The following is a 17,810-nucleotide window of genomic DNA, read 5'->3' as shown; positions in this document are numbered from 1 at the left end:
TGCCGTCTGGGAAAAGGCCGATCAAGGAAAGAATACCCTTTCCCTTAGCACGAAAGTCTCTGAAGAGCTTGTCACAGAGGCCGGCGTCCATTTCTTGCAGAAGGCTGTGGACTGCAGCTCCTTGTCAGGGTCGTAGTCTTCGTCATCAGGCTTGACGAGGCCCATGGCATCTTCGATTTCGCCGCGGATGTCTTGGTCTTGGTCGCCTTGGAAAAGGCCTATGATGGACTGGTCAGCTTGAATCCATCATTGCCTGCACAAACAACCTGGGGCCGTGCAGACGCCACACACGGCACATCGCTTGAAAGGGTTGGAGGCGAATAGAAGATACTCACACATTCCCCAACGGCTCATGATGCTATGGTGATTACTGCGGAGTCAACCTGTTTGTAATCTGGGTTGCTGAGGTGCTTTGATTGCGAAGAAGACAAGAGGACAGGCTGATCGTGGCTTGTGAAGATTTGGCAGAGGTCAAACGCTGAGAGACTGTGCAGGCCACAATCAAAACGTGTATCTTGGTAGCAGGAACTAGGATTGGAAGGAGGCACGAAGAAAAATCACGGCCCTGCCTTGATCAGCTGGGAAAGCTCTGGAAACGACGCTCACGCTTTTTGCAGTCACGTTCATCAGTATTTGATTTGTGACGTCGGAAGACTCCGTTTGCTTCATGGGGCTTCTGGATTTCTGCAGGAAATGCAGACAGCCGAAACAATCCAAGCTAATTATCTAGAATACCTCGTTCTTTGTTCTCTTCCGCCCACAAACGACCTTTTCGCCTCGAAGTCTGCTCCCATTTGCAGACACAGAACAGCATTTTCACAACACCTACCGTCATATTCGACGCGAAATTCCAGGCTCTGACCAACAGCGATGACATCTCTGCCAACGCTTTCGTAAACACAGTGTCAGGGACCGTGAGCGAAAGAAAATTGAGGAAGAATAGGGGAGGGGAAACCAGCAATATGAAGAACGGTCAAGACCTCCATATAAGTCAAATGCCAACGAAGAAGGGTTCCTTCGGCCACATGCATCAAGCCTTCAGCTACTTCTCCATGACACATCAGGCCCTATCCTGTTGGTGTTACACCATCTTGTCCACAGCTGTGCAGCTTTGCGGTCGTTCTTGTGTAGCCCTCTTCATCGAATGGGGGCTGGATTGAAAGATATGCCCCGATATAGTAAAGCCGTGAAGCTGGGTTACATTGCCGTCTTTGTCGTCTTGCGAGCAGGTCACGTATCGACCTAGGTACCCAGTAATTAGATAGCTTGTGATGGCAGATGTAGGATGTGACTAGGGCTGAGTTTCATCTCATTGGCTGCGCAGCATTTGATGATGACAATGATCCCTCAACCTTCTGGTGCACATAGCAGTGTTTGAGTTTATGGAGGGAGGCAAACCATGATCTATGGGCAGACTGATGTCTGCCCGACAGCCTAGTTGCAAGATCCCGCCAGGCTGAATAGGCTGCTCGGACCCAGTGTCGCATTTTACACAGGCCGGGCCCAGTAGCACTGCACCTGTAGGCTGACACCTGGGTAGGAAGAGGCACGCAGTAAGTCTTTATAAAGTTTGTATGCCCTGAGGATCGTGTGGCTTGGCCCGCACTAGCCCAAATGCGCTGCAGGTGGGTATCGTGTAATCCTACCAGATCCTGTGCAGCTGTGCCACGATGCTGAGCTGAGCTCTGCAGCAGCCGCAGCTGGGCAATTTATAGACCTGTCTGCACTGTCAGCACTAATTCAGACAAGCAATGGTCCTAGCGCCAGCCATTTCGAAAATCAAAAGGGCAAGCCCAGCCCATGAGTGGGGACAAACTAGATTTCCAAGAATTTGGGTTTCCAACAGATACTCGATCTTGTAATCTCAAATAATTCGGAACTAGTCGCCGCCGATCCAACAATCATGGCCAAGCAGCATCAATGGGCAGAGCGCAATGCCACTCGCCAGGCATACTATGGCATGCCCGGCCTGTACAAGGGCGAGTGGAAAAAGCCCCAGATGTTTCCATACGGGCCCGAGCCAAGCGACTTTGACACATACGGCCAGTACTTTTGGTTCTATGCGGGCTGGTACATCATCTGGCTCAGCACAATTGCAGCCGCGGTCATCATCATCCTCGACCTGGTCCTCTACGTCAATCATGAAGGGGACCCCGACAAGAGGGTCTTGGCCCTGAGTATTGTACCGGTAAGTCGAGCATCGGGGAGCCCCAATTCTTCTCGCGTCAGGGTTTCTGCTTTTACGGTGGCTGATTCGGGTGCATCAACATCAGAGTGTCACAGTGCTCATCTGGATGACGATAGATGGAATTCTGCGAAAGAAGACTTGGCAGAGAGGGAGGCTGGGCGTTGAAGGAGTCGTTGTCGTGGGCACAATCGTCTGTCTCGCCCTGCTTGGGACAATGGCTGGCGCCAAGACTCGCCAGGGAGATACCTTCGCCCACTGGTATTCCGGTTTGTCTGGGGTTCTGGGCGATTTGTTGTAAGTGAAACTTCGTCGAGAGACCCTATGGTAATGCCATTGCCACTGTTCTAACTTTAAGTGCCTGAGCAGACTCCTTCGGCTCTTGCGGCTTTGCGAGCTTTACTATGGGCTTCGTCATCCTGAGTGAGGGCGATCTTTCCGAAGATAGCGGCCAGTGGTCGAGTCGCATAGTACAAATTACTCAGGCGGGGACAAAGTAAACATCACTTACGACTTGTTAAAGGTGAGCGAGATCGCCATCGGTGCGACTGCTATTAGTCTGGGGATAGGATGACACAAATACCATAGGTTAGGAGTGGCCGATTAGTATACCCGTGTATTTATAGCATGTTTGTCGCCCTGATGATTATGATACCTGTGCAAATTCTAATTTGCCAGTTTTTTACTCCGCTGTGAGCTTTTCGGACGACTGCGAATGTTCGACCCTCGAGCCATTGGGACGATAATGTGCGATAGATTGGCATGCTCACGTTCGACATGGCATTAGTCATTTTGGATGTGACTACCGAAGCTCTTTTTGGAGGACTTGCTCAAGTTGGCACTATGCGAAAAGACCAAGCTGTCGAGGTTAAATATCTGCTGATACGATCTAGGACGGAAAACCCCAAGTCATTGACATCTTCTCCGAGGCCGTTCGAAACGTGGTATGTCAATCCTATCACAGCGATATTTTGGCATGGCTCGAAGGCCAGCGCTGATATTCTCCCTAGGGAAGAAAATATCAGATCTCTTTTGAGATTCTATCTTTGTGGTCGAACAAAGTTATGAGGATGTCAAATCGTAATTACACTATACAATCCACAGACATCGCCCACCTATTTGATACAAGCATCGAGCGCGACATGCAATGAGAGATAAAGGATATTTTAGGGGAGCTCGATATCATGCTTGACATCATCCGGACACAGGAGAGAATCACAAGAAAGCTCAAGATAGTTTGAAGTGAGGAGCATCATTTACCAGACCAATCTTCTCGCCTGACATCAGCTACCGAGCTCATCAACAAAATTATCGACTATGGAAGGGAAATTGAGGACCTCCGAAGGAGTGCCAGAGAAATGTTTGACAACATAAGCTTCCTCTTCTTCCTCTTCTCAAGTCAATTGCCTGCCTAGCTGAAAAAAACTCTAGTTGGATTACCTGCGAGCCATGAAGGACCAACAAGGCTCTGCTGCCCAAGCGATAGTTTCCATGCGGCAAGGAGAGGAGACTGTTAGACAGGGACGAGCTATTGTGAGTTTCACGGTCATTACAATCATCTTCGTAAGCAATCTAGCGCGAATCGTTGAAACGCACACCGTAAGACTCGTTAATGTTGGTCATATTTACCATGTAATTAGTTACCACTCGCATTCATGGCTAGTATCTTTGGAATGAATAACAAAGAGATATCTGGCGACGATGCGCCAATGACCATACATTCCCATTTCAAATTACGACAGCATCCCGCCTCTAGCTAACCCAAAATTCCGTCTTTGAGTTCTAATCTCAGCGGGTATCATGATTGTCTCGATGACCTTCGCCTCTAGCAACTTTATCCAATCCCTAGTCTACCTGTTGTACAGGTTTCTATTTACCATGCCCGCAGTGAAATCGCGAGCATATGAGTAATTCTACCTTGGACTCGAGACCGGAACCTAGGCAATGGTCTGAATGGTCGAGGCCAAAGCAGCTGCAATGAAAGCCAACATGAAGAAAGCAAAACAGCGGCGCACGGCACAGAGGGAAAAAGAGAAAAGAGCAAGGGCTGAGCGGAAGGAGCGATAGAAGAGGTTCATGGGCGAAATGGCGGTTCACAGGCCTAGAACCAGGACAGTAGGACCTGGGCCGTCTTCTGCGCAATACGTTACGGGCTGTGAGAACCCTGTTGAAGATATTCAAGATGGGTGTCGGGGCCGTTGAGAAAAAGTGAGATGAAACGTACGTGATTTAAGCGCCACATCCCTCTTAAGTAATCATCAAGAGGCCGGTGAAAGCATTGTCTATGGGTCCCCCTTTTTTGTATCTACCGGTAGTAAATGACAGGACAAGTTTTGAGTTTGCCACTCCACATTCTCTAGGCCCCACTCGCCGCCGAGGCCCGATCGCCGGGATCCCAGCAGCATCTGTCTCGGAGCTTGTAGGGCGGGCGGCTGCAAGATTCATGCACGCGCTAAAGCAGAGCATACAGATCACACCTTGAATCTTCCGCCTCCCGACGCGGACCCCGCTCCCAGACGACTTGAGCCGCCTTTGACGACATGCCGGCTTCAGTCACGCGCATAAAGACACTGTCAAATTCAACAGAGACCGGATGGCATGACCGATGGGCTCTGACAAGCCAAAGAAATGTGAGACTCCATCAGCTTGGGCCCTTCTTGGCCTAGCGTCGACCCCTGAGCTGAGTTCTCGAGTCCTGAGAACTGAGTGCTTCATGTGCTCGCCGCCACCTTGGTCATCGTCGCCTCAAGGCGCGCATCAAAGACTGCCCGCTGACTCGACCTTAACACACAGCTTGTTATCACTGCACAAAGAGGAGGATAGTGTGTGACCTGACAGAGCCAAAGTGCAACAAGTGCGCCAAGAAGGGGCTGGACTGCCCCGGATATGGCATCAGATATCGCTTCGCGGATGGGAAGACAGCCTCGTCGACCGAGTTCGAGCCGGCCGAGAGCTCACGCTTCGCTTCTTCAGTATCGTCTTCATCGTCATCAGTATCTGCAAAGCGCCGACAGCCCGACCTGAAATGGGTGGACGTGTCTAGCCGAGTGAAGAGGGCGAGGGCAGCTGCCGAACAAGGCCCGAGCAGGGACAACGCAACAGTTGCGGGACCTTCCAGTACAGCACCCACGAGCTCTGGCCAAGACCTCATCTCGACTCGTCATCAACAAGGCAATGTTGTGTTCGGGCCCAATGGACCGCATCACAATCTTGCACGCCGTGATGTCCAGTCCGGGTCCCGGCAGACCAGGGACACCTCACCGCAGGAGACTGTGGAATCCTCGTCTACTGACGAGGATGAAACCGATGTCATCGAAATCACGCGAACGAATGACTTCGGCAGGTTAGCCCGACCAGACTTCTCACCAGTGTCGCTCAACCTACCCTCCCTACTGTCGAATCCAGACCCACGGGTGCGCCTTCTTTTCAAGCACTGTGAGCATAATATCCCTCCCACCTCATTTTGCTAGCCAAGGTCTCGGTCCACATTCTGATATTGATATATAGTCTCTACCCATGTCTCGCCTGTCATGCTCATGTACGACGACGAGGCCAACGGCTACCGGCGTCAGATACTTCCCCTCGCACACGCAGATCCCATCGTTGAGCGAGCGGTGTGTGTCGCTGCCGCGTTCCACTTGTCTCGACAAGTGCCTGAGCTGCGCCTCCCCGCTGAGTCGGGGCGAGCTGCCATCGTCAGCAAGCTGTCGTCCGAGGTCGACTTGAGCGATTCGACATGGGCGACACTCATTCTACTGATTGTCGCGGACTTGGTTACAGGGCACGAGCATGTACTTACGCTGTACAAGATGCTTCTTGCCTTCCTGGATGCCAGAGGCCAGACCGGAGAAGCAGGATCACCACTGGAGAAGTTCTTATATAACCAATCCAAACTGTAAGTCACTCACATTGTCTTGGTCGCCCATAGGTCAAAGTTACTAAGACAGGTAGGATATCACTGTTCGCCTATCCCATCCTGGGCGAGTCCAAAGCAGTAGCAGACTTCTCGAAATTCCTGAATGGGCTCATGACGAGTCACGACCAGCTAAAGCAACGTCAGCGCCAGAGCCTCGAATTCCTGGTCAGCACCGACCAGCTTCCTAAAAGTGACGAAGGGGTGTTCGACGCGAGGACACGGCTGTATATGGAGATCACCCGCGCCGCAACAGAGATCTACGTACTGCGCGCACAAACCCCAGACGACACCTTCGACACGTCCGGAGCCATACGGTTAGAGACAACCGTGCTGCCGTTGCTATCGAACCTGGACGCTACCGAGACTGCCATCGACGACACGTACACCCCGATCGAGAGCATGCCTGACCGCATCGCCCACATCCGCTCCCTCTTCGAGCAGGTCGACCCGTCGGCGCCAGGGTCGCATACCATCGTGTGGCCTGCGTTCATTGCAGCCGCCGAGTCCCGCGAGGAAGACAATAGGGAGTTCTTCTCGTCGATTCTGAGACGGCTGTGGCAATCGACTGGGTATGCGAACGTGCTGCGGGGCTTGGATGCGCTTCCGGCGCTATGGGAGCGGCAGGGTCGGGGCCAGAAGTGGACTGCTGCTTTGCAGGACCTGAAGACCGTGGTGATGTGACATGAATTGACCGCAGTCTGTGTGTGACAATCTTCATTCTTTGTGATTATTCTTTTATTATCGTGTACAGTCATTAGAGATATCCGCGATGAATCAACGCCTTGTTCAAACAGCCCCGACAGTGCCAGCTAGCAATCTTCATGACCATCCTCGGCAAAGACGACAACAATCTCAGAAGATATCCGTCACATATCTCTCGTTTCTCATCCCCTTGACAAAAGAATTGACTTCCTCGGGCGTATAATCCTTCCCTTTCCTCTTAGCCCCAGCAACAATCAACTTCCTCGCCACGGCCCCGATTCCCTTAGCCAAGCTCTTACTACCACAGATATAAAACCTTGCGCCTTCAAGCCACAATTGATCGATATCCTCTCGATCCTTCAGCATCCGATCCTGCACATACTTACACCCATCGCCGCCCTCCTCCTGGTGTTGACTAAACACCCATCTCACATCCACCGCCCCCAGCTTCGCCCACGCCTCAAGCTCCTCCTTGTACAGCTGATCGCGCTCAGGCCGCCGACACCCAACGAACAGCACCGCGGGCGCGAGGGCCTTTCCGCCCTCGCCGATGAGCGTCGCGCGCTCCTGCACGAACCCGCGAAACGGCGCGATCCCGCTGCCGTTGGCCATCATCACCACGGGCGTCGCCTGCATGTCCAGCGGGAGCCGGAAGTACTTGTTCGTGCTGCGAACCGACACCAGCACGCGGTCACCTGGGGTGAGGGATCGCATGTAGCTGCCCGCCACGCCGAGGAAGCGGTTGGGCTGCTCGTCCTTGGATGCGCCGTTGGTGCTGTTGGGAGTATGATTTCCGTTTGGCTGGTACCATGCTGGGCCATCGAGCACGGCGTAGGTCAATGTTACGGAATTGGGAGAGGCTAGTGGAGAGGATGAGATGGAGTAGTGCCTTGTGCGCATCGGCGGGAGCAATGAAAGGAAGGTGGCGAATGGGAGGGGAATATCGGTCTTGTGTCTTGTCAGGAGGTCGAGAATGGTGATGCGCTTCTCGATGACCTCGGATGCGAAGGTTTCCGGGGAGAGGTAGCTCTGCAGTGTCTCCTTGACACTTCCCGTGCTGCAGACTGATAGCAAGGCTTCGATATCCTGCTTCGTCGCCGGCTGAGAGATCTCAACGTATCCCCGGAGCAGGTCGAAGATGCCGATGGGCTTGCCTGTGGGAAGTGAGGTTGCTGAGCCCGCCTTGATGGTGATCATACCGTCCCATGGCAAGTTGAAGTGGTTCATGACTCTTCTGACATACTCCTTTGGGTTCAATGGTAGCACGGCGAGGTAGTCGCCCGCGGAGTAGTTCATGTTAGAGGGAAGCTCGATCTCGATGTGGCGCTTCTCCGGCTCGCCTTCTGCTGTGAGAACTTTGGTATCGAGAACGTTGGCCCACTGCACATTTTGCTGGAGATGAGCAGCACGTTCGTCGGATGTAAGCTCGATCTCGATTGTAGGAATGGTCGAGAATTTGGACGAGTCCTCAGATGACGACAAGTATGGGCCCAGTGCCGGCCAAAGCTTGCCGCTTGTCCATGTCTCGAAGTCGCCAAAGGTGTCTTGCTTGCTGACGTCGGATGATCCACGGTCTGATAGTCTTTTTGCGCCTAGGCTAGGGAGAATGTCGTCCACCAACGTCGGGATCTTCTGGAAGGTGGATGCCCAGTCGCTATGACCACACCCAAAAACAGCATACTTGACTCCTTCGAGCTTACTGCTTTCGCTCTCCTGCTTCAAGCTCTCTAGCCACGCCACGAAGCGGGCCGCATCGTCGGTTGGAAGCCCCTCGTACGAGGCTGTGATGATCACAATTGGCTTTTCCTTGGGAACTTTACCCATGGCTGCATCCAATGTTTGGACATTAGCCGACAGCCCTCTTTGAGCACACTGTGCCGCCAACTTCTGGGCGAGAGCCTGGCACGTCCCAGTGTTCGACCCATACAAGATCGAGAGGGCATAGTCGCCGGTTGCCACGGCCTCGACGCCCTGTGCGACGCTGTTCTTCTGCTGGCCACCAGTAGCTCTTTCACCGCTCAGCCTCTGCAGCAGTATTGTCGGCGTGATTCCCTCCCTCAGACTAGCCCGCATATAGAAGTCCTTGGGCTTCAACGTCAACGTCTGCACGACCTTCATCTCGTAATTTGGGTCGTCCAAGCGCATGTCAAAGTTCTGCAGGATCAACGCCACTGCCAGCACAGCCTCTTGCCATGCGAACGCTCTCCCAATGCAGGCCCTTATACCGGTGCCAAAGGGCTTCCACGCGTTCTTGGGCAGCTTCTCGAAATTTTCATCGAGCATGCGCTCTGGGCGAAATTCCTCGGCATCCTCGCCGAACACCTTGGGATCCTGCATGATCTTGCCTATGAGACATACAATCGACTTTCCTCGGGGGACCTCGTATTTGTGCTTGCTGTCTGGGTCTTTTGCTCCGATATATACTGGATCCTCTGTGTTCTCCGGGCGGATCGCGCGGCTGAAGGCCGGCGCAGTCGGCGTGAGGCGCAGCGTCTCCCGAAGCACTGCGTTGATGTACTTGAGCTCGTTGACGTGCTTGGGCTCGAGCTTCGAGTGGCCTACGACTCGGTCAACCTCGGCCTGAGCGGCGAAGTAAGCTTTTGGGTTCTTAAGGAGCTGCAGGAAGGCGAAGGAAAGCAATCCAGACGTCGTCTCATGGCCTGCCATTGATTGTGTCAGTCTTTGCTAGTCCGTAGCTCTACCCATGTAAAGCGGGAAACAAACCAGCGATTAAGAAAGTCTGCATATTTGCGGCAATAAGTCCGTCCCTCATAGTCTTTCCTGTCTTGGGGTCCTTGCCATTGATCAACGAGTTGAGCAGATCCTTCTTCTCAGTGGGATGGTCTCTTCGGTACTGAACCAGCTCCTGTGAGGTATCCTCCATGAACTTGACACTCTGTTTGATCTCCTCGTTATATGAAGGAAACAGCCTGGTGATGAGTCCGGCAAGCTGTCCAGAGCTGTTCGCCGCGCCCAACGTGGTGTTCATGGCTTTCACGAATGGATGCATATCCTCTTGGTAAAACGAGTTGAATCGAAAGTCCATGGCACACAGAGCGATCGTGTCTAGCGTTAGCCTCGAGAAGTCTTCCGATGCTTGTATCTTGTGCGTCGGGCCCTGCCTCGCCCATTTGAGAACAAGCTGCGATGCAATATCGTGCATTTCTGTTGATGTGTTGTTGTCAGTGAAACAAAACGCAGGCTCTGCTGATTTGAGGGTGTCTTCTGACCATCGAACATCTCAGCCACTGCCAAAGGTCCAAAGGCAGGCATCAGGATGCGGTGAGCCTGGCCCCAATCCTCCTCCTTCTCACTCTTCTGCGTGAACAGGCCTCGCGGCTTGCCAGACGCGTCCGCTGCCTCGGCCAGCTTGCCGCCGAGCAGTTTGTAGAATCTCGTTTCATCACAGAGCTCGTCGAACAGGTCAAAGCCACTGACCATTATCGACTCGCGCCCGGGTGCCTTTACCTTAAAGATGGGCCCGTGTATGTCGGCAATGCGCTCGATGGCCCGGAGAGGGACCTCATCCTGTAGGTCAAAGATATTACCGACAAAGGGCAGGCCAGGAGGTCCGCCAATCTCGGTTGGGACAGCCATAGCCTATTCGATCTCGACTCGTTGCGGGAACAAGTCGTCGCTGAAGCTGAAACACTTAGTTCAAGTAGAAGGCGTACACACTACTGAGCAAGCCAAGGAGCGATCGAGAAGACAAGAGATGGAAAAGACTCAGAGGGGAGTGATTAAGTCGGGAATGGCTTGGGAGATGACATTTAGATGGTCACACCTGTCAGGCCGGATTCGCGTCATGGTGGCTTATGTGCAAGCCGGGAGGATTCTAGATAAAACACAGGTCCAAAGAGCTTCCATACCATAGGTCGAGTGGAGCTAGTCCTCATATGAATCCTTAGAGCTGTTTTTTTCACATGCACATGCATGTATTAGCTCGTCAAGGGGCGCAGTTGGGCCCCCAAACCTTGAGACACTCATAAACGAGAACGAGAACGATGACGGCGGCATTTGCCGGCAGCTCGAGCTCTCAGCTGGGACAAACGCTTCATACCTCTGTCACATATTTGAATTTCTAGGTCTGTATTATCTTAATTTTGATGCATATCTTTCCTTTTCTCAACATGGGATCTGTGTAGGCCAACCTGAGACGTCAAAAGAGCACTGATGCGGTCAAAACTGTCTGATCAACTGCTGCATGGTGATGTTTCTCCCGCTAAGAAAATGGTCCCTCACAGCAAGTGATGCGAGCGGTACCCTGTCTCAGGTTGGACCCTGTAATGCGCCTAGAACAAAGCTTGTGTCCCCAGTCCCAGCGGGAGATGAGCCGGGGTTAGTGTAATTCCCGTCTCGGGATCGCGTCCGGGTTCGTTTGGTTGTGGCTGATGCCGCTCACTTGCAGATCTGGCTTTCCTTCCGGAAGAAGCGGAGACTGGGAAAACATGAGTGAGGTCATGATAATTGTAAAGTGAGCTATACCTTGGCTAACTTTTATATTGATAGTAAGTCAAGCATACTGAGCTGCACTGAGTATTCCCTCATCGTTCAGCAACCTCGGCTTCGAAAGGGCAAGTTGCTCACATTCGTTGATGCTGACCGCCGATCCTCATCTGTCCTACATGTTAAATCAAAAATGCCGAGGTACAACGGACGATCGGTGCTTCCGGCTGACCGGCTAAGATTTCTGCCTTGCTAAGATGTCGCATACACTACTGGAACAACACACTCCAAAGAAATAATGCGAAAATGACATTGTGTAGCCCCCTGTAGCTTATTCACTTTCCCGTATAGAGGATCGTCCAGCATAAAAGTAGTATACAGGAGGAGGTCATCCCAAGAGAGGTCCTCCGAAGCGAGATTATTGTATAACCAGATATCACACTCCTCCCCTAGCTGGTGGACACTCTGGTGGACACTGGTGGACAATTGGTGGACAGCTCGGTGGACAGCTCGGTGGACAGCCAAGGATGCATGTGTGTGCTCGCGCACATCCCTGCGCCAGCTTCAGCCGCCAACTGAAGCGGGTAGCTTAATGCATCCAAATTTGTCCTTGCTAGATACGCCTCGAACATCACCAAAGACGACTGCACTTAGTAATAAATAACCTGCCACCGCATCACCGGACTAGACTCGTTCCTCTCTCATATTCGACGTATTTCACGGTCTTTGGAAAGTAGACTCACGAGGTGGACTAGCTGTTGATAATCCATTGGTCGTACAAATCTTTTACCGAGGGATGTTAGAGAAACCGGTAGCTTGCGAAACAACTTGCAGCTTTAGTTATCATTACGAGTAGCTTATTACTGAAAGTCTTATTCCGTGATGATATATAGCTTTGGTGTATCTTGTCTATAGTAATATAGTAGTGCCCTTCCTAAAATTGTATGTGACTTACACATCGTCAGTGGCATCGAATTCATCTATCACGCTGACGGGTTTTACAAATCTCCCCAGTGGTTGGTACTTGAGATGATGTATACCGAACCCCTCTGGCCCTCCAATCTCGACTCCCCTCTTTGAGCCGGTCCATCGGTCACTAGCCGCAATTCCCAGAACAGTGACGAGAAGGCCATATCGGTACTCTGGAGTACCAATAGCCTCACCATTTTGCGCGTCGATGACCGAAATCAGATCGGGGACAATGCAGAGCACGTCTTCTTGCTTCTCCAATGTCTCGCTGTCGTCTCCGTCATTATTCTGGTCATGAATCTTGATCGCAGCGATATTCTCGTTCTTGAACGGGATCTTAATCACCCCCTTAAACTGGGTTCTACCTTGTCCTCCTTTCAAGGCACCAATGTCACCTTCCTTTGCCTCGCCAACGTCCATGCCCTCGATGAGGCACTCGCCATAGACATGCCCCATTCTCAGAGTCCTCGTGACACCCACAATCTTGCCCTTCCACAGGACCCTGGCCGCCTCGTTGCCTCCAACCTCTTTGACGATCTCTTCTGCGACCTCATCGACAATGTTTGCTCTTCTCGCCTTCTCGACTGCCCTGCCGATCCTCCACGCGGCAGATATGGTGTGCTCCACAACCCAGCGTCGTGTCTCGGCACCAGACAAAGGAGCCTCGGCGCAGCCAGTATGTGAGCCCATCTGGCTCAACGCAGCTCGCAGCGCCCTCTCCACCTGAAGGTCAGACGTGGCACTGGTCATGATGATCGTATTTCCGTTTCCGTCACACATGGACAGCGGACAGAAGACAGGCTGTCGCTCATTGAACACCACAGGCGTAGTCTGCCACTTAGTAGGATACGCCCTGCCCATCCAGTCACCATCCACACACGGCACGTCCATGTTACTCGACGCACCCAGTATCATGCCCTGCAGCCCATTGCCACCGCCAATCTCAAGCGCAATCATGTGAGTCGCCCGCTTCTCCTCAGGGAGGATTTTAGCCAACTCCATCTGCGCCTGCATCATCTCATCGCCTTGCAGCTTCTCGATCCCGACCGTCGGGCTGCCCATGCCGCCTCCGCAGCCAACGCGGTCGTCGTCTTTGAGGTCATCCGGGGACACGACGCGCACCACCGCGCCGGCACGCAGGAGCTGGCGCAACCGCACCATATGTGGGTACGGGGACCCGCCGCCGCCGGTGCCGAGGATGTAGCAGCCTGTGGTGATCCAGCCGAGGTCAGTTTCGTTGACGTACCAGACACGGTTCTTGACCGTTGGGCGGTATGTCTCTGGGTCGACTTCTATCGCTTGTTTTCGTGACTCATCCTTCTTTGCGCCATTGACCTCGGACCCATTTGTGTTGGCTGTCTTCTCGTACTGGTCCATGTCATTGGTCGTTGGCTCTTGTTCACTTGTGGACGGGACAGTGGCAAGATCCGTCCTCGAGAAGTCGAAATCGCCGGCAGCCCGAACAATGAATCTTGTCTTGTTGGCGATGTACTGCAGCGGGAGCGTCTCGATCTCGACGACCTTGACAGACTCTGGTGATGCACCCGCAGCGACAGTCTTCTCAATGGCCTCAGCCGAGATCTCACCCAACAGCTTTTGGGTTGATTTGTTCTCAGTAGATTTGACTGTGTCAACCACGGCACTGACTCTCGCCATGGCTGCTCCAATGGCGTTGGCCACTCCTGAGTATCGGGGCTTGAGGACTTTGCTTGCACCTTTCAGCTCATCTGGAGATATCACGGCACCTCCACCAACGAGCAGGACCGGGAGATCCTCAGGCGAGGTCTTCATCATGTCAATGACCTTCTCAAGTTTTTGTTTGATGATAGCTGTAGTCTCGCTCAGCTCGTCTTCAGAAAGCTTTCCCTGGACAAGTGATGGATCGCCAATCTTCACACCAGAACTGGCCAGGACAGTCGCATCTGTCGTGGTCAGGACACCGCCTCCGAAGACAACCGCTTCTTTTGTAAGCTTGTAGCCGACAGAATCCGGTCCCACGGTCGTGGGCCTTCCGTCTGTTCCTTTTCGAATGATGGACCCGCCTCCCAGGCCGATGCTCTTGATGTCAGGGCACGAGAAGTTCATTCTGACACCGGCGAGCTCGCTATAAGCCGCTTGCTGCCTTGGAAACCCGTTTGCGAGGAGAAGCCCGACATCAGTCGTAGTCCCACCGATGTCGACCACCATCATTGCTTGGCCTTCTTGGTTTTCTTGTCCCTGGATCAAAAACGCCGCGCCACGCATCGAGTTAGTCGGCCCACTGCTGAAGGTCCTGATGGGCAGCTTCGCGGCAATTTCACCTGCGAGCAGAGTGCCATCATTCTGAGTGATAAATACAGGGCATTCTAAGCCAAGCTTCCTCACGGGGTCCTGGAATGATCGAATTGTCTTGCGTGCAAAGGGCAGGATCGCAGCGTTCAAAATCGCGGCATTCTCCCTCTCCAGGAAGCCCAGATTCGCAACCTCGTTGCTCAACACCACATCGACGTCTGTACCCAGAACCTCCCGCGCAATTTCGGCTGCCCGGTTTTCCTGCCGATGTACAGTGTCAATAGGACTGAAAACACCGTTGATCACCACGGCCCGTATGCCCTTATCCTTGATAACCCGGCACTGCTCCCTAACGGCACCCTCGTCGAGTTCCCGGATGAGGTTGCCGTCCACTTCCAAACCGCCATCGACGCTACCCCAGTAGCCCAGCACCAAGTCACGCATATCATCCGGCCAGTCAACGCACGGTGGCGCATGCTTGCCAAAGGGACCCGCCAACCTAATGACAGCCACCCTGCACAGGCGGCGCGCGTCCCGCTCGACGACAGCATTGACGAAGTGCGTCGTGCCGATGGTGACCGAGGCGACATCTGCCGGGTTGATGGGCGGGTCAGATGCCGTGAACATGTGCGTGATGGCAGCGTTGATGCCGTCGCTTGGGTTTGTCGTCGTGGGCGCCTTGTGGTGCGCCAGTATGCCCTTGTTGGGCGACGACGACTGTGTCGGGTCGATGATGACACCGTCTGTGTTTGTCCCACCCACGTCGACGCCGATGCGCAGGCGTTTGCTTGTTTGTAGCCCGGCCATGTCGTTGTTGTGGCGGCGTTGTTGCCGGTTCCGCCAACGTTTCAGAATGTTCACGAAAAAGTGTGTGAAGTGAATTTTGGTTTGCTCTAAGTCCTCCACGCATACAACGTCGCTCCAAACATATCGAAATGACGCCTTGTATAACCTCTTGTCGCAATCTAGACTGGCTGCGGTTCCCCACGGCAAAGACCCGCATGCCGGGCGGCACTTGTCGGAGGGCGCCGATCTGGGTCATGATAAGAGAAAGTACCGGGATATCTCCGTATCCGGACCGTGAAAGTGTGCTCCGACCTGCTATGTGAGATCGTTCGTAAGATGCAAGAGATATGGATGGCAATAAAGAGATGGGGATTGCCTATCTTTGATGCTCTGATCTGATTCGTACGAGTCAAATCTGTGTACCGTGAAAAGGAGAGACCGATTTGCACCTTACGCTCCCTGCGCTTATGAGGGGCTTACACAATACTTTTTCGTTGTGTAACCCCCTTTCTCTCTCACTTCGTACGACCTACGACATGTGTCTTGCTCTCATGAAGTCCTCGAAGCCTTCATTCTTGTGAAAGACGCGCATTCCGTTCACATCTTGTCAGCTTCAAGGCTTGGCTCGTGTTGCTCAACACCCATGGCTACCAGTAATGTGAAGGAACGTCTGGGCGGCGTCAAGGAGAAGATCCGCCTGCACGGTGACGAAGCCAAGCATGAGCAGACCGACTCATGGAGTAACAGAGACCTGATACCTCTGCCTCCGGAGAGGAGAACATGGAGTACGCAATATTCATCACGATCTTTTTCGACTACGGAATGCTAACTGTCCACCCACTCACCAGACTGGTTCCTTTTCTTCGGGTATTGGACAATCTCGAGTCTCAACATCAGCAACTGGCAGTCACCAAACACCTTCCTGACCCAGGGCCTTTCAGTCTCCCAGTCGATGGGCATCATCCTCATCGGCCGGCTCCTCATCTCTCTCTTCTCCACTCTCATCGCCTGGTGCGGCCTGACGTGGCACATCGGCTTCACGGTACAGAACCGCTTCTCCTGGGGCCTACGTGCCAGCTACATCCCGCTATTACAGCGCATCCTGCTCAACTTCCTCTGGAATGCCATCCAGTGCTGGAATGGTGGCCGGCTCGCGGCTGTGTGCATAACCGCCATTTGGCCAAGCTTCGCTGAAATGCCTGAGTTCCTTCCCCCGAGCATGGCAGCTATCACGACGGGCTATCAGTTTATAGGATTCATCGTATTCTGGACCTTGTCGATGCCGTTCCTTTTCATCCGCCCCGAGAAATTCAAGTGGCCCTTCCGCGTCACCAGTGTCTACTGCGGCATCGGCATGCTTTGCATGATGACCTGGGCACTGGCCACGGCTAAAGGTGTCGGTCCTCTGATGACACAAGGGCAGAACGTCCCTAAGGGGTGGAGGAATTCCTCCTGGCTGATGATGGCTGGTGTCAACCAGATGGTTGGAGGAGTTGCTGCAGGTATCACGAACTCGAGCGACTTTGGTCGCTATGCGAAAGGGGCGAAGCACTATGTTGGCGGAACGTTCATGTCTGCTTGGATTGTGGGCGTGCTCGTCTCGTTCATTGGCCTCGTGACCACGTCTGCTGCGCAAAAAATATATGGTGAGGTCTATTGGAATCCACCGGATTTGTTGATGGTGATGATGGACAGTGGACACGGGTCGTTCAGAGCACGAGCTGGGGTGTTCTTTTTGACCTTTGGATTCGCCTTGACGGCTTGCTTTGAGAACATCTGCGGCAACGCTGTGGCTGGTGGTATCGACCTGGCTGGCCTGTTCCCTCACTACATCGACATTCGCCGAGGCGCCCTTATCACCTTCGTGGCAGCTTGGATCTGCCAGCCTTGGCAACTCATCAACAGGGCAGCGACCTTTGTCAGTGTGCTCAGCTCATTCTCAGTTTTCTTGAGCCCTATCATCGGCATCATGGCAGTAGACTTCCTTGTACTTCGAAGGGGGAAGATCCGCCTCAGTCACCTCTACCGCACCAATGACACAGCATACTGGTATTTCCACGGAATTAATTGGCGGGCTATCGTCGCCTGGCCGTGTGGCTGGGCTCCGACGATTGGCGGTCTGGTCCTCACCGCTGGCGGAAATAAAGATGGGCCCAAAGCCTTGTACCAACTCTACTACATGGCTTTTCTGGTTGGTGAGTATACAAGCCCGGCACTATCTTTTTTGCGCTCTGCTGACATGGCCTGCAAGGCTTCTTTATTAGTGCGTCTCTCTTTTTCGCCCTCAACAAGCTCTTCCCAGTTACCGGCATGGGCGAGTATGACGAAGTGGACTATTATGGCACATTTACCAGCCAAGAGCTCTCTAAATGGGGCGTCATCCCTTGTGAACAAGTGCCAGTGGTTTATGGAGATGAGGGCAGTGAATCTCAGGTTCAAGAGACCTTCGACAAGAAGTATTGAGTGTGGCATTCTGATAAGAGAGTGTAACTATGGCTTTTGGAGTGGTCTCAAGCGTAATATCTCATCTGACAT

At 53.1% G+C, this 17,810-nt stretch overlaps 6 protein-coding genes across 6 annotated transcripts; 3 read left to right on the top strand and 3 right to left on the bottom strand.

The window, feature by feature from the left end:
• Positions 1 to 21: 21 nt before the first annotated feature.
• J7T55_000365 (uncharacterized protein) lies at positions 22 to 354 on the bottom strand (the record flags this gene model as incomplete). The annotated part of the gene is made up of 2 exons (XM_053132477.1): positions 22 to 218; positions 336 to 354. The coding sequence occupies 2 exons, from the start codon at positions 352 to 354 to the stop codon at positions 22 to 24; spliced, it is 216 nt and encodes a 71-aa protein (XP_052989603.1).
• A 1,549-nt stretch (positions 355 to 1,903) lies between these two features.
• Positions 1,904 to 2,486, top strand: J7T55_000364 (uncharacterized protein; the record flags this gene model as incomplete). The annotated part of the gene is made up of 2 exons (XM_053132476.1): positions 1,904 to 2,188; positions 2,274 to 2,486. 2 exons carry the CDS (start codon positions 1,904 to 1,906, stop codon positions 2,484 to 2,486), a joined length of 498 nt encoding a protein of 165 aa, XP_052989602.1.
• A 2,239-nt stretch (positions 2,487 to 4,725) lies between these two features.
• Positions 4,726 to 6,782, top strand: J7T55_000363 (uncharacterized protein; the record flags this gene model as incomplete). The annotated part of the gene is made up of 4 exons (XM_053132474.1): positions 4,726 to 4,815; positions 5,032 to 5,620; positions 5,693 to 6,080; positions 6,137 to 6,782. The coding sequence occupies 4 exons, from the start codon at positions 4,726 to 4,728 to the stop codon at positions 6,780 to 6,782; spliced, it is 1,713 nt and encodes a 570-aa protein (XP_052989601.1).
• Positions 6,783 to 6,953: 171 nt separating this feature from the next.
• On the bottom strand, positions 6,954 to 10,400 carry J7T55_000362 (uncharacterized protein; the record flags this gene model as incomplete). Its single annotated transcript, XM_053132473.1, has 4 exons — positions 6,954 to 7,033; positions 7,190 to 9,463; positions 9,528 to 9,968; positions 10,034 to 10,400. 4 exons carry the CDS (start codon positions 10,398 to 10,400, stop codon positions 6,954 to 6,956), a joined length of 3,162 nt encoding a protein of 1,053 aa, XP_052989600.1.
• A 1,800-nt stretch (positions 10,401 to 12,200) lies between these two features.
• J7T55_000361 (hydantoinase) lies at positions 12,201 to 15,296 on the bottom strand (the record flags this gene model as incomplete). The annotated part of the gene is made up of 1 exon (XM_053132472.1): positions 12,201 to 15,296. One exon carries the CDS (start codon positions 15,294 to 15,296, stop codon positions 12,201 to 12,203), a length of 3,096 nt encoding a protein of 1,031 aa, XP_052989599.1.
• Positions 15,297 to 15,918: 622 nt separating this feature from the next.
• J7T55_000360 (uncharacterized protein) lies at positions 15,919 to 17,738 on the top strand (the record flags this gene model as incomplete). The annotated part of the gene is made up of 3 exons (XM_053132471.1): positions 15,919 to 16,060; positions 16,124 to 17,470; positions 17,527 to 17,738. The coding sequence occupies 3 exons, from the start codon at positions 15,919 to 15,921 to the stop codon at positions 17,736 to 17,738; spliced, it is 1,701 nt and encodes a 566-aa protein (XP_052989598.1).
• Between the last annotated feature and the right edge of the window lie 72 nt (positions 17,739 to 17,810).

Source organism: Diaporthe amygdali (assembly GCF_026229845.1).
Source record: "Diaporthe amygdali strain CAA958 chromosome Unknown NODE_31_length_594919_cov_65_084759, whole genome shotgun sequence".
Taxonomy (NCBI): domain Eukaryota; kingdom Fungi; phylum Ascomycota; class Sordariomycetes; order Diaporthales; family Diaporthaceae; genus Diaporthe; species Diaporthe amygdali.
Note: the sequence above shows the minus strand (reverse complement) of the source record. Positions and strands in the feature narration are given on the sequence as shown.